The sequence below is a fragment of the Thalia democratica genome, chromosome 6 (assembly GCF_965202585.1).
Source record: "Thalia democratica chromosome 6, ktThaDemo2.hap1.1, whole genome shotgun sequence".
Classification (NCBI taxonomy): Eukaryota; Metazoa; Chordata; class Thaliacea; order Salpida; family Salpidae; genus Thalia; species Thalia democratica.
In genome coordinates this window covers 40,538,558-40,549,521 of record NC_139170.1, presented here as the reverse complement: position 1 = coordinate 40,549,521, position 10,964 = coordinate 40,538,558, and the positions used below count along the sequence as shown (strand labels likewise).

General features: G+C 29.1%; 2 protein-coding genes across 3 annotated transcripts; both read left to right on the top strand.

Annotated features, from left to right (window-relative positions):
* The first annotated feature begins 262 nt into the window (after positions 1–262).
* Positions 263–861, top strand: LOC145839069 (uncharacterized). The gene has a single exon (XM_082946680.1). The coding sequence runs from the start codon at positions 268–270 to the stop codon at positions 859–861; it is 594 nt and encodes a 197-aa protein (XP_082802806.1). The 5' UTR covers positions 263–267.
* A 593-nt stretch (positions 862–1,454) lies between these two features.
* On the top strand, positions 1,455–8,225 carry LOC145838051 (SUMO-activating enzyme subunit 1-like). 2 transcript variants are annotated; one of them, XM_082945579.1, is made up of 7 exons: positions 1,455–1,512; positions 5,773–6,175; positions 6,407–6,565; positions 6,725–6,822; positions 6,951–7,079; positions 7,282–7,447; positions 7,669–8,225. In XM_082945579.1, the coding sequence occupies exons 2-7, from the start codon at positions 5,774–5,776 to the stop codon at positions 7,771–7,773; spliced, it is 1,059 nt and encodes a 352-aa protein (XP_082801705.1). In that variant the 5' UTR covers positions 1,455–1,512; position 5,773; the 3' UTR covers positions 7,774–8,225. The 2 variants fall into 2 exon arrangements, with proteins under 2 accessions (XP_082801705.1, XP_082801704.1); XM_082945578.1 differs by having other exon boundaries at positions 5,770–6,175.
* Positions 8,226–10,964: the final 2,739 nt, after the last annotated feature.

Here is a 10,964-nt window from a genome sequence, read left to right as displayed (position 1 = left end):
TTTTGTTTAAAACCACATATTTAGTTTTTAACAAATGTAACGAGTATAAAATTTATTCCATTAAAGTGAATTACCAATTTAATTCAAAAATTTCTTGCTTGAATGACCTAGTGTAAAATTTTTTTTAGTGAATTTTTGATTAAACATTTTTTATTTTAGTTATACAACTCACCTTTATGCCTAATCTACTCATTTATATCAAAATAAAACATCTACATACCAAACCTGATAAAATTAAAAAACTTTCCATTTAGATTTTAGTTAATTATGTCCACACCAAAATCATGCAGGAACTGCAACACCACAACAGCAGCCAACTACCACCCTGTCCGTTGCGGAAAGTTCTTGTGTGACAACTGCCACTACCAAAAACTTGACCCAACCAGGTACAAGCCGCGGAAGAGAAAGCCGCAGAATAAGAACAGGAGAAAGATGTCAAAGCAAGACGACCCAAAAGTGGAACCTGGCAAGCCTTGTGACATGTGTGTTGAGGCTCTTGTGTACAAAAGTCAAGTGTATCAAATAGGGGACGTTGTCAGCGTTTGTGATGTTGATGATGATGACAACATTGCCAAGTATTATGCTCAGTGCACCCATCTGCTCATTGACAAACACTTGAAAAAATTTATTGGGTTCAACTGGCTTTTGCCAAAACCTGACACATTTCCTGGCGATTTTGATGCCAACAGTTTTGTCATTGGGCCCACCCAAGACCTTTTCTATCCAATGGAGGCTGTTGAGTTTGTGTCCAGAGAGGAGGTTGACAGGTTTGAAGTTAAAAGAGCCCTGCCGCACTTCATTGCAAAAAAGAAACCCATGCCAAAGTTTGAGCTGCCTAAAGTTGTTCTGCCTAAGTTTTAGACAATTTTTTTTTAGAAAATAAATCTAGAATTTTGTCTGCCAAAATTTTAGTTAATTTATAGACAATGTGTAAGAAAGTAATTGTATAGACAGTATTTTTTGATTATACAGTTGCTTAGCGTCCAAAATGTTTCATCATGTCTTATAGAACATTCTATTTCGTATATGAAATTATGCTTTTTACAGAAATTTTTTTATTTTTTTTTGCTTAACATTTTTCTTGAATCTAATTTGCTTATACAAAATAAACTCTTGTTTTATATTGCTAATTTGCTTATGAAAATACCAAAGTTTGTTAAAAAAGAGTTATTTAAATCTGCTACAGATCATTTTGTGTTTAATATCAATTTAATATTTTTTAATCTTTGCATTCTTAATATTTCATATAAGTTTAACAAAATGCAACAATTAGTTTTTTTTTTTTTTTTTTCATTAATGATTAAGGTTGCCTTGTTTTACCAATTGCACTAATGGTACTAAATGTTTAAGTTTGTAGGCAATTTTTTATGATCATGTTTGAGATTTTTTAAATTAAGAAGTTTGTTATAAATGTAGTAAATTATACTTTTTTATAACAGTACTTACAATTTTTCAGATATAAGTTATCATATTTAAATTATCACACATTGAAGAAGGAAGTAAAACCAAAAGGTTAATTTTAATTTTTTTAAATATTTTGATAAAACTTTGTCTTAACTAATATTCTTTTCAACATTACAAAGAACTTGTAAAAAGAGGATTAAAAATAAAAATAAGTTGGATTAATAACCTAAATTTAGAAAACTGGTAAAAAAATAAAAGAATTGAAAATGTTTTTACAATTTTTTTTGAGTTCTTTGAAATACTAGGCTGAAGTTTTTTTTTTAAAGTTACTCTAAAACCGAAGGAAAAGTAAGTTTTTACTAAAATAGTCTATTTTTGATATTTACTTAACTAACCCATGTAATACCTATTGAACTCTCTAACTTTGATCGCTTATATCTCAAAGTTTACTTTTGATTTTTTAAGTGTAAAACAGCTGGAAGCTTAGTTTTTTATGTAAAAAATAACTTAAAAATAAAGTGGTTTATCTCTTTGTCACTATGCCATGCCCTTAATAGATTAACAACAAGTGTGAAAGAAATATGTTATCTCACTCACATTCCAATTTCAATTTAAGATTGTTTGTAATTTAATTAAATCAGGCTAGTTTTAAACTTTTAAAAGTTGTTTGAGAAACTTAAACTGGCACAGACTTGTTGTAGTTTTTTGCAAAACTTAGGCTACTTTTTTTTCAGAATTTTTAGGCTAGTTTTTATTACTTCAAAATACTTTTTTCTTGAGAAATGAGATTTTTTTAATAATGTATAATTTAATAATGTTACTATTGTAATTTTTTAGGCATTCAAGTTTGATAATTAGTAAGTTTTTTGTTTTTATAAACTCTTTATATTTTTTCATAAATTTCTCACACACCAAGTCAAGTTTTGGTTTCTCAGGCTTGCATTTTTGCTTCAAAGAGGGTGTTGCATGTCTTTTGAAATCTTATTTTTGCTCTATAAAGACACTTTTAGCTACTTTTTGATTTACTCACATGTTTTACCGGTGGGTGTTACTTTTACACAAGCGTCACTTTGACACGAGGGGACACTTTTGCATGGCATCACTTTTGCGCGGCGTCTCTTTTGCACACGCGTCACTTTGACACAAGGAGACACTTTTGAAAAATCATCACTTTGGCACAGGTTCAAAAATAGTTTTTTTTGTATTTTATTTTCTTTTTGCCTTCACTAACACCCCTTACCCTTACATCCGTTGGTAATGTTTTTTTTCCATAGTTTTTATTTTTTTTCTAGTAATTTTTTGATTCACAATTTTCATTAGGTACACACTTTTTTTTCTATCACTGTTACCTCTAACCCTTACCTCGATCGGTAACTTTTTTTTTATTAATTAATTATTCTTTTTATAATTTTTTCTATTTATTTTATACATTTTTTTAACTTTTGAGCAAAAATGACCCTTAGTGCAAAAATGACGCCATGTCAAAGTGAATTCTTGTGCTAAAGTGACGCTGTGCAAAAGTTTCCCCTCATGCAAAAGTGACTCGCTCCCTATTTTACCATAATTTGTTGTATATCATTGATTAGCCTGTAATTTTTTCAGTATCAATTAGGCCAAAAAAGTAAACAAACACACTTAAACTACTTTACTACTTTTATTATTTACTCTATACTTTTTAAAATTTGTTGTGTAAGTCTATATAGATTTTCTTATTTTTTATATTTCACTTAATTTTATTGAGTTTTATTCTGTTAAAATAACGTAAAAGACGTCTAATATATAGTCACTCTGGCTAAATTAGTTATTTACCTTGAACATTTTTATTTGTATCTAAAACCAGATTTGTACCAACAATTGTTCATAATTGTTTATGCCATTTTTAAAAGAAATAACATAAATTTAATCAAGTCTTCTTTTATTTCCTTAAATTTGTTTAGCAATCAAATACTTTGGTTTATAAACATAATTTGTTTTAATCGTAAAAAGTAGTATAATTAATACAAATAAGTATCACAATTAAGGGCATAGGGGGGGGGGGTAAACACCCTTTTTTGGTTTTTGATCTTATTTTATATAACTTTTACTAAGCTACAAGACGCTTTTTACAGATTTTATAAAATCAAAATAATTTTTGAGATACAGCCGGTCAAAGTTCCTTAATGGTTCCTTATGGGAGGCGCAAACTAAAATGACAAAAATAGACTATTTCACTAAAAATCTATCTTCTCCTACGTTTTTTTAGATAACTACCTCAAATTTTTAGGAAATATTCCTTGATATATTTAGAAAATTCTGTCGGAAGGAATTTTAAAAAAATTTAAAAATAAAAATTTAAATAAAAAATGAACAAAAAAAAACAGTTTTTTTTTATTATTTTTGTAATAAAATTTTTGTTATTCAATTTTTTTAAATTCTGTTCCGACAGAATTTTCTAAATATATCAAGGAACATTTCCTGAAAATTTGAGGTAGTTATCTCAAAAAACGTAGGAGGAGATAGATTTTTAGTGATTTCTAGTTATTTGCTGTTTTAGTTTGCGCCTCCCATAAAGATCCTATTGTTGCCTCCGACTTTGACCGGCTATATCTCAAAAGTTATTTTGAATTTTTAAAATCTGTAAAAAGCATATTGTAGCTTAGTAAAAATTATATAAAATAAGATCAAAAACCAAAAAAGGGTGTTTACCCCCCTATGACCTTAACTTTATATCGTTCACCAGTTTTCCACCAAGTAAATAAAGTCTGTTTTTTTACATTGCAGTATAACTCCTACATACTTTTACCAATTCACCACCTATTTTATATTTCATAAGCAATGGTGTTTTGATTAAAATTCAATTAGTAAGTAACTGTTTTTAAATACATAACAGCATTTAAGGAATGCTTATTAAGAAAATTTAGTATAGTTAAAATACCAAAGTTATTTTACTAAGATTCTAACTGCAGCTTAAAATATAGCTATCGAAATTTCTAAAATTGTTATATTTTTAGATTTGTTGTAACTTTCATTTTTCAAAATCTTTCTTATAGCTTGAGTAACTACTGTATTAGTGTTCCTCGAAGTAATCCACTACTTTGTTGTTTTTTTTTTGATGTCACTTGTTTATTTTAAATGATTCAAATTATAAATGAAATATTATCAAAAATTAATTATAGTATATATTCGCTATAGCAATGGAAGCTGTTTGCTGTACTGACAGAGTTTAAATATATTTTAAATAAGTAAATATATCTCTAGTGTTCTGATAGATCTATCTAAAGAAGGATGATGTTTTCTAGACTGTTACTTATAACTTAATGATTAATTGATAAAATAAATGTAATTATAAAATTAATGTCATATGGGGTTCACGTTATTTTTAGAAACTTGTTTAACCCAAAATATATCTAGCTCTTAGATTGAGACCAATTATTTATTTTTGTTAATTAGCTCTGATATATTATGAAGTTTATTTCATATTTAGCTAATTATTTAAACTTAAAATGTTGTTTACTTATATTCTGAATACACAATAATAAAAATAAAGTAACACGTGTAATAATGTATAATTATTTATGAAGCATTTATAAAATTTACTTTTTGTTGTATAGTACTCATAGTAAAAATACATTGCGCACCTGTTAGTTCAGAGTTGTCAAGTATTGTAAGTTGTGTACAGTGTACCACTGAAGAAACTAATAATTAATTTTTATTACATATAGTGTTACCAAAAAACTTGGAGTTTTAAACAATTTTACGTATGAATTTATTAAATATAGATTATATTTCAAAACTCTATCAAACTTTTTTGTAATTTAAAAAAAAAAAAAAACATTTAAAATAGAGTTACAGTATATTTTTCAATTTTTTTGTTTCAATTAAGACAATTTTCTACCTTAAATTTATTTTTTTTATACAAATAGACAAACAAACTTATAGTTTCATAAAACCTGAAAGAAATTCAGAAAACTTGGAATTTTTTTTTTAACATTGGACAACCCTGTACATAAACTACTTTTGCTATGCTTTTTTATAGTCATCATCACAGTACACTATATAAATAGTAGCTGTAAACTAACAACGAGTTTAAAAAAAAAATAACTTTTGAAAATTACTTAACAAGTAGTTCCATTACAGTAAGTGAACTTTACACATAACAATATGCTTGGTTTTCTTAAAATAACATTTCAAAAACGTTTAACTTTTGAAGTGGAATAAACTTATACATGGCATTGGTATCCAATTCGAAGTAATAATATATTATCAAACAGCAAACATGCTAAACATAATAGTTCTCACTAGCTAAATGACAAGTTGCATGCTTCACACTAAAACAGCACTTATAATCAACAGTAATATATAGTAAATAAATAGAATAAATATCAGCAGAATGTCGGAAATAACCAAGCAGGAGTTCGAGCAGTACGACCGTCAGATCCGCTTGTGGGGCATCGACGCGCAGAAGAGGCTCAGGAAGTCGAAGGTGCTGCTCGTCGGCATGGGGGGGCTGGGCGCCGAAATCGCAAAGAACCTGGTGCTCAGCGGCATCGACTCGATCACGCTGATGGACGACAGGAGCGTCGAGGAGGTCGACTTCACGTCGCAGTTCTTCCTCAAGCGCGAGGACGTCGGCAGGAACATGGCGGAGGCGTCGGTGGAAAAAGCGCAGAACCTGAACCCGAACGTGAAAGTGAAGAGCGTGAACTACAGCCTGGCATCTTACGAGGAGTCGGATGATTTCGACCTGATCTCAGAGTTTGACGTCGTCTGCTTGACTGGGTCGACCTGCAAGGTGAGGAATATTTTGAAATTGTTTTTAAGTGATAAAATTAAAAAAAGTTGATATAGAGTTGCAACCTCGTTATAACTACATTATAGTTTGTAGATTTTGTTGTAGACTTATTTAACGGAACAAGTTTTTCAAATGAAAGCAACATTGTGGCAATCTATCAAGATAATTGGTTTTGATATATTTAAAGTAGTTACTGCTGTTTAAATATAAAAGTTTAATATTTTAAATAAGGTGAGAAACATGCTGGACCAAGAGTGCAGAAAGAGAAAAGTGAAGTTTGTGTGCGGATCAGTGTACGGATTCTACTCTTTCACCTTCTTCGACTGGATGGATCACGAGTACGTTGAAGATCAGGTATCGAAAGAAGACGACGCCAAGGAGGTTGAGCAGGTCAGTTGATTGAAAGTATTTTGAATATTAAAAGAAAGATATAGTCAATTTCTAAAATAATTTGAAGATTTATTATTTTCAGTATCTTTTTATAGGTAGCTAAGTAGTTATGGTCATAATTATCAATTTATTTTTATTTAACATAATTGTTTTTTTCAGGTGAACGCGAAATTGAAGGCAAAGAACGAACTGAGCATAGTTGAGGAACCTCCGATGAAAAAAGCCAAGGTTGACGGAGAAGAGCAGAAGTTTGCGAGGTGATACTATTTGTGGTTTACTTGAGTCAGGGAGGATGTAAAATTAATTAGATTATAATTTCGTGTATAATTATCTATCAGTAATTTTAAAAAAATAAAAGAAATTCAACAATGATTTGTTCTTTAAGGTTCTGCTCGTTTGATCAGGCCATGCAGGAGAAATGGACTGACAGAAAACCACGTGATTTGAAGAGATACACCTCGCAAGCCTTCTTTGTCATGCAGATGGTTGATAAGTTCCATGAGAATCGCTCAAGGTATTATTAATTAAAATGTAACAAGATAAAACTTTAAATAAAACATTAACTAAACAACCAAACTTTATAGAATTTCCTGTAAACAATCAATAGTTGTAGCAGTTCATTGTATCGCATACTTTTTTCTTTAAATAATATTTTGCAGTAGAATAACTAAACTAGACAATCTTAAAAAAATCAAATAAGGGTTTACTAACCACAGGTTCCCAATGCACACCGATGAAGACTACGAGGAACTCGAGAAGATCAGAGTGCAAGTCTTGGATCGCTACAAGATGAAACCCGACTTCGTCGACGAGGCTTTCAAGTCTTTCTGCGTCGGCGAGCTGTGCCCGACGTGCGCGGTGACGGGCGGGGTGATCAGCCAGGTAATCTTTTTTTTTTCAGTTCTGAAAGTTTGTTAGGGTTTTGAACCTGAAAACGTTTAAAACTTGTTAATAATATGTTGATTATATACTATATTATAATATTAATACTTGTATTAATAATCATTTGTACGTTTTATTTGCTTGATGCCGTAGAAAAATCACAAAAAAAAACTGCGTCCTGCACAGATTTGAGCGTTACATTTGATTCATAAATCTAACAGGAGGTGATCAAGTGTCTCTCGAAGAAGGGAATTCCCCACAGAAACACCTTGATGTTCGACGGCAGGAAGAAGCAGGCCATTGTGGACTTGTTGGGAGAAAATTAGTTTTGTTGGTGTGTGTGAGGGGGCTGGTTATAAAAAAACTCAATAGTGAGTTTTTTATAAAGTTGATGTTGCTGATAAATAGTTAATTGTGTTTTTAAAGTCACTTTTTGATTTTATTTATAAACACATGGATATTAAGTTTTGAAAAGTTTTAATGCTCTTTTGGATACTTTTACTGGCTTTATGTTTTACTTATATTTTAACTAATAATGACCAAATAGGTAATAATTAAGTTTTATTGTGAAGTTTTTGAAAAAAAGATTTAAAATCTGACTTTTAAATTGTTAAGTGTGTTGAAGTTTCATAAAACTGTAAAGTTATGCTTCAGTAGAATATCTACACTTTTTAAGATTTTAAAATATTTTTTGCAGATGGGTATTAAGTTTAATATTTTTATAAAACACATTGAGATTGATGTTTCTTTATATCGTTTTCTTGTTTCACTTATTATGTCTAGCTAAGTTCATTTAATGGATATTTTATTAAATAAACGAAGTCGTACAATCTTCTATAATTATATAAAAAGTTATCATTTTCTGAGGACTCTTTATTCGCTTAAGTTTTTTTTTAGGACTTTTACTCAAGCTATTACAGCCTGCAAAATAAGTTAACGTAAATTAATAAATCTTTCAAATTTTAATTTGTAGCTAAGCAACCAACAATTAACTCGAAAATCTTAAGAAAAAGTGAATTTTTAAATGCCAACACTAATGTCTACTTAAAAAAAGAGAAATAACTTCTAAAATCTCCATAAAATAACTTATTAAAGTGTACGTTTGGATAGATCTTTGATTTTAATTTTTTGTAAGTATTTAGATATTTTAACAGTGACTAATTATTTATAATAGTTTGGTTATTATTATTTGATTATTTCTTTAATAGAAAAATCACTTATAAATATTAACAGTTTTGAGGAAGTTAAAAAAAGTTAGAATGCTGTGTTGGGTATAACGTAAAATCCTCAAAGCATTTTACATAAATAAATTAGATGCTTAGTTGTTTTAAAATATAAATGCTACAAAATTCATACTTATGCCTTATATTTAACTAATAGAAACATATTTGAATTTTGTTTGTCCTAAATATATTTATAATTTATTTAAGCAAGTAATTTATATTAAAGTCCTAATATAGTATATATCTAACAAAAAATTAAAAAATATTTATAGTCTATGACCTAAAAGTTCAAATTATTGCTGCTTCCTTTTAGCTACATAAAGATTTTTCACACAGCTACTCTTCAAGATTTTCTGTATGAAAATATTTATATTAAATTTCTTATTTGCTTTAGCTACTACCTCGTGTGGTGTTTTAATTGAGAAAATCGTTTAAAAATAAATAAAATAATGTAGTATATATATACAATTATACAGTATAGATTATTTTACGAAATAGTCCAGTTAAAGTTGATCATACCTACTTGCTCATGTTTGAAAAAAAATAGTTTGAAACCAAAAACCTAAATTACGTGGGCTTTAAATTAGTCTCAGGTAAACTTTATTATAGCGTGCAGTAATCTTTTTATTTGCGCTTCGTTTCAACTTCCTGCAATAGAACAAAGTTAAAAGAAACCACCAATGCTAATTCCTTAAAATTATCTCATTTTTTTCAAGTACAAATGTCTAATTTGGAATTCCCGCAACAACTTCATTGATCTTTGAGTTGCATATGATACGGTGTACTGAAATTTCCCACCCGCGATCAAAACCCACCCGTGCACGATTCCCACTTTTTCTTTCTTTATTTATACCTTTATTTTTAATATTTTTGTTTTAATTTTGTTTACTATTAATTTATTTTTTACCGTTACCTCTTGGTCGGTACTCGGGTCTGACCGGGTGGGATTTGATCGCGGGTTGGAAATGATCGCTGTCCCCGGCGTAAAATAGTCTCAAGGTAGGTGTTTTTCCTGAAAGATTTCTTTAAATTCTTCACCATTGCGTAATAAAAAAATATTTTCTATTACTCTTATTTGTTGGCTTAGATCCGTCTAAGAAGTCTTGGTATTTACTCCGTTCAGGATTGGCATCATCGACTCGAAAATAGATAAAAAACAACTTATCTTATATAAATGCACTGCTAGCAAGTTTGATCAGTCTATTAATTTGGTATAAAAACATCATTATTGAAGCCTGCAACAGTTACACAAAAATTCTGAAGTAGCTTAAATATGGTTATTTTTTATCATTTAATCTGAGATGGTATATTTTCTGTTGTAACTTAACAGAAAGCATTTTTAAACTGCTATATCATTTGTTAGTACTATATATTTTTTTAAGTCTGAGCTGCTTTAGATCAATTAAAGGGTATATTGAGGGCAGTATAGCTGTAAATACAATCAAGAAAACCTAACATGTGCAACATACAGCTGGTTTGAATTTAAATTTTCAAAACTTACAGTTTCGCCTGACTCCCTTTCAACCCGGCAGTTCTATGTTTTAGTAAGCAACTTTACTTGTTCAGACCAGCATCCTACATTGACCCCGTAAACGAACTACGGATCATAAAACACAGTGTCTTGTGAGCTTAAAACTAAATTTGGAAGTTACATTTACAAATAAAATTAAGCGAACTTACTCGAGGTTATTTTTTCGCTGAACTTAAATTTCAATAAAACTACATTTATAAAACTAGCCGTGAAAAAAAAGTTGATACCAACTCGGAAAGTTGTTTTTTTTTACCATTTTAAAACAATATCTATTTAGTATAAAAATAAATTAATCATAAGCTTTGCAAAAAAAAAACTCTGTTCATGCATTTTGTACTTTTAAATCTTTAAGAATAGTAAACTCTAAGCCCTTTTAAGTAAAAACACATGTTGTAACGCGACTTGTTGGTAATGAATACTTATTTAAGTAGTATTGAAATAAAAGGGCTCACGTAAACGGTTCTAGTTCGAAGTTTGTTGTTAAGAGATAATTTCAGATGATTTTCATAGCTTATTCAAAAAAACTTTAAAGTTAAAATCAAAATAAATATTTATAAATGCTAAATATTTGAGTATCTACAAGCTGATACAGAAGAAAATTACGAAACAGTACATTAAAAAAAAATTTAAGCAAGTTTATACGTTAAAGTCTCATAACTTTTTTATAGGTGGTATTTTAAGTCAAAAACCATTTGGATATGTTATATATTTTTTACCCCCTAACATATTTTTCACGTTTATTTATAATAGTATATTTTTATAA

Excerpts from the sequence above, each read along its gene's own strand:
- LOC145839069 (XM_082946680.1), top strand. The coding sequence starts at position 268 with ATGTCCACACCAAAATCATGCAGGAACTGCAACACCACAACAGCAGCC.
- LOC145838051 (XM_082945579.1), top strand. The coding sequence starts at position 5,774 with ATGTCGGAAATAACCAAGCAGGAGTTCGAGCAGTACGACCGTCAGATC. Across the intron at positions 6,566-6,724 it reads ACGCCAAGGAGGTTGAGCAG|GTGAACGCGAAATTGAAGGC; the intron begins GTCAGTTGATTG and ends TGTTTTTTTCAG. Across the intron at positions 6,823-6,950 it reads GAAGAGCAGAAGTTTGCGAG|GTTCTGCTCGTTTGATCAGG; the intron begins GTGATACTATTT and ends TTGTTCTTTAAG.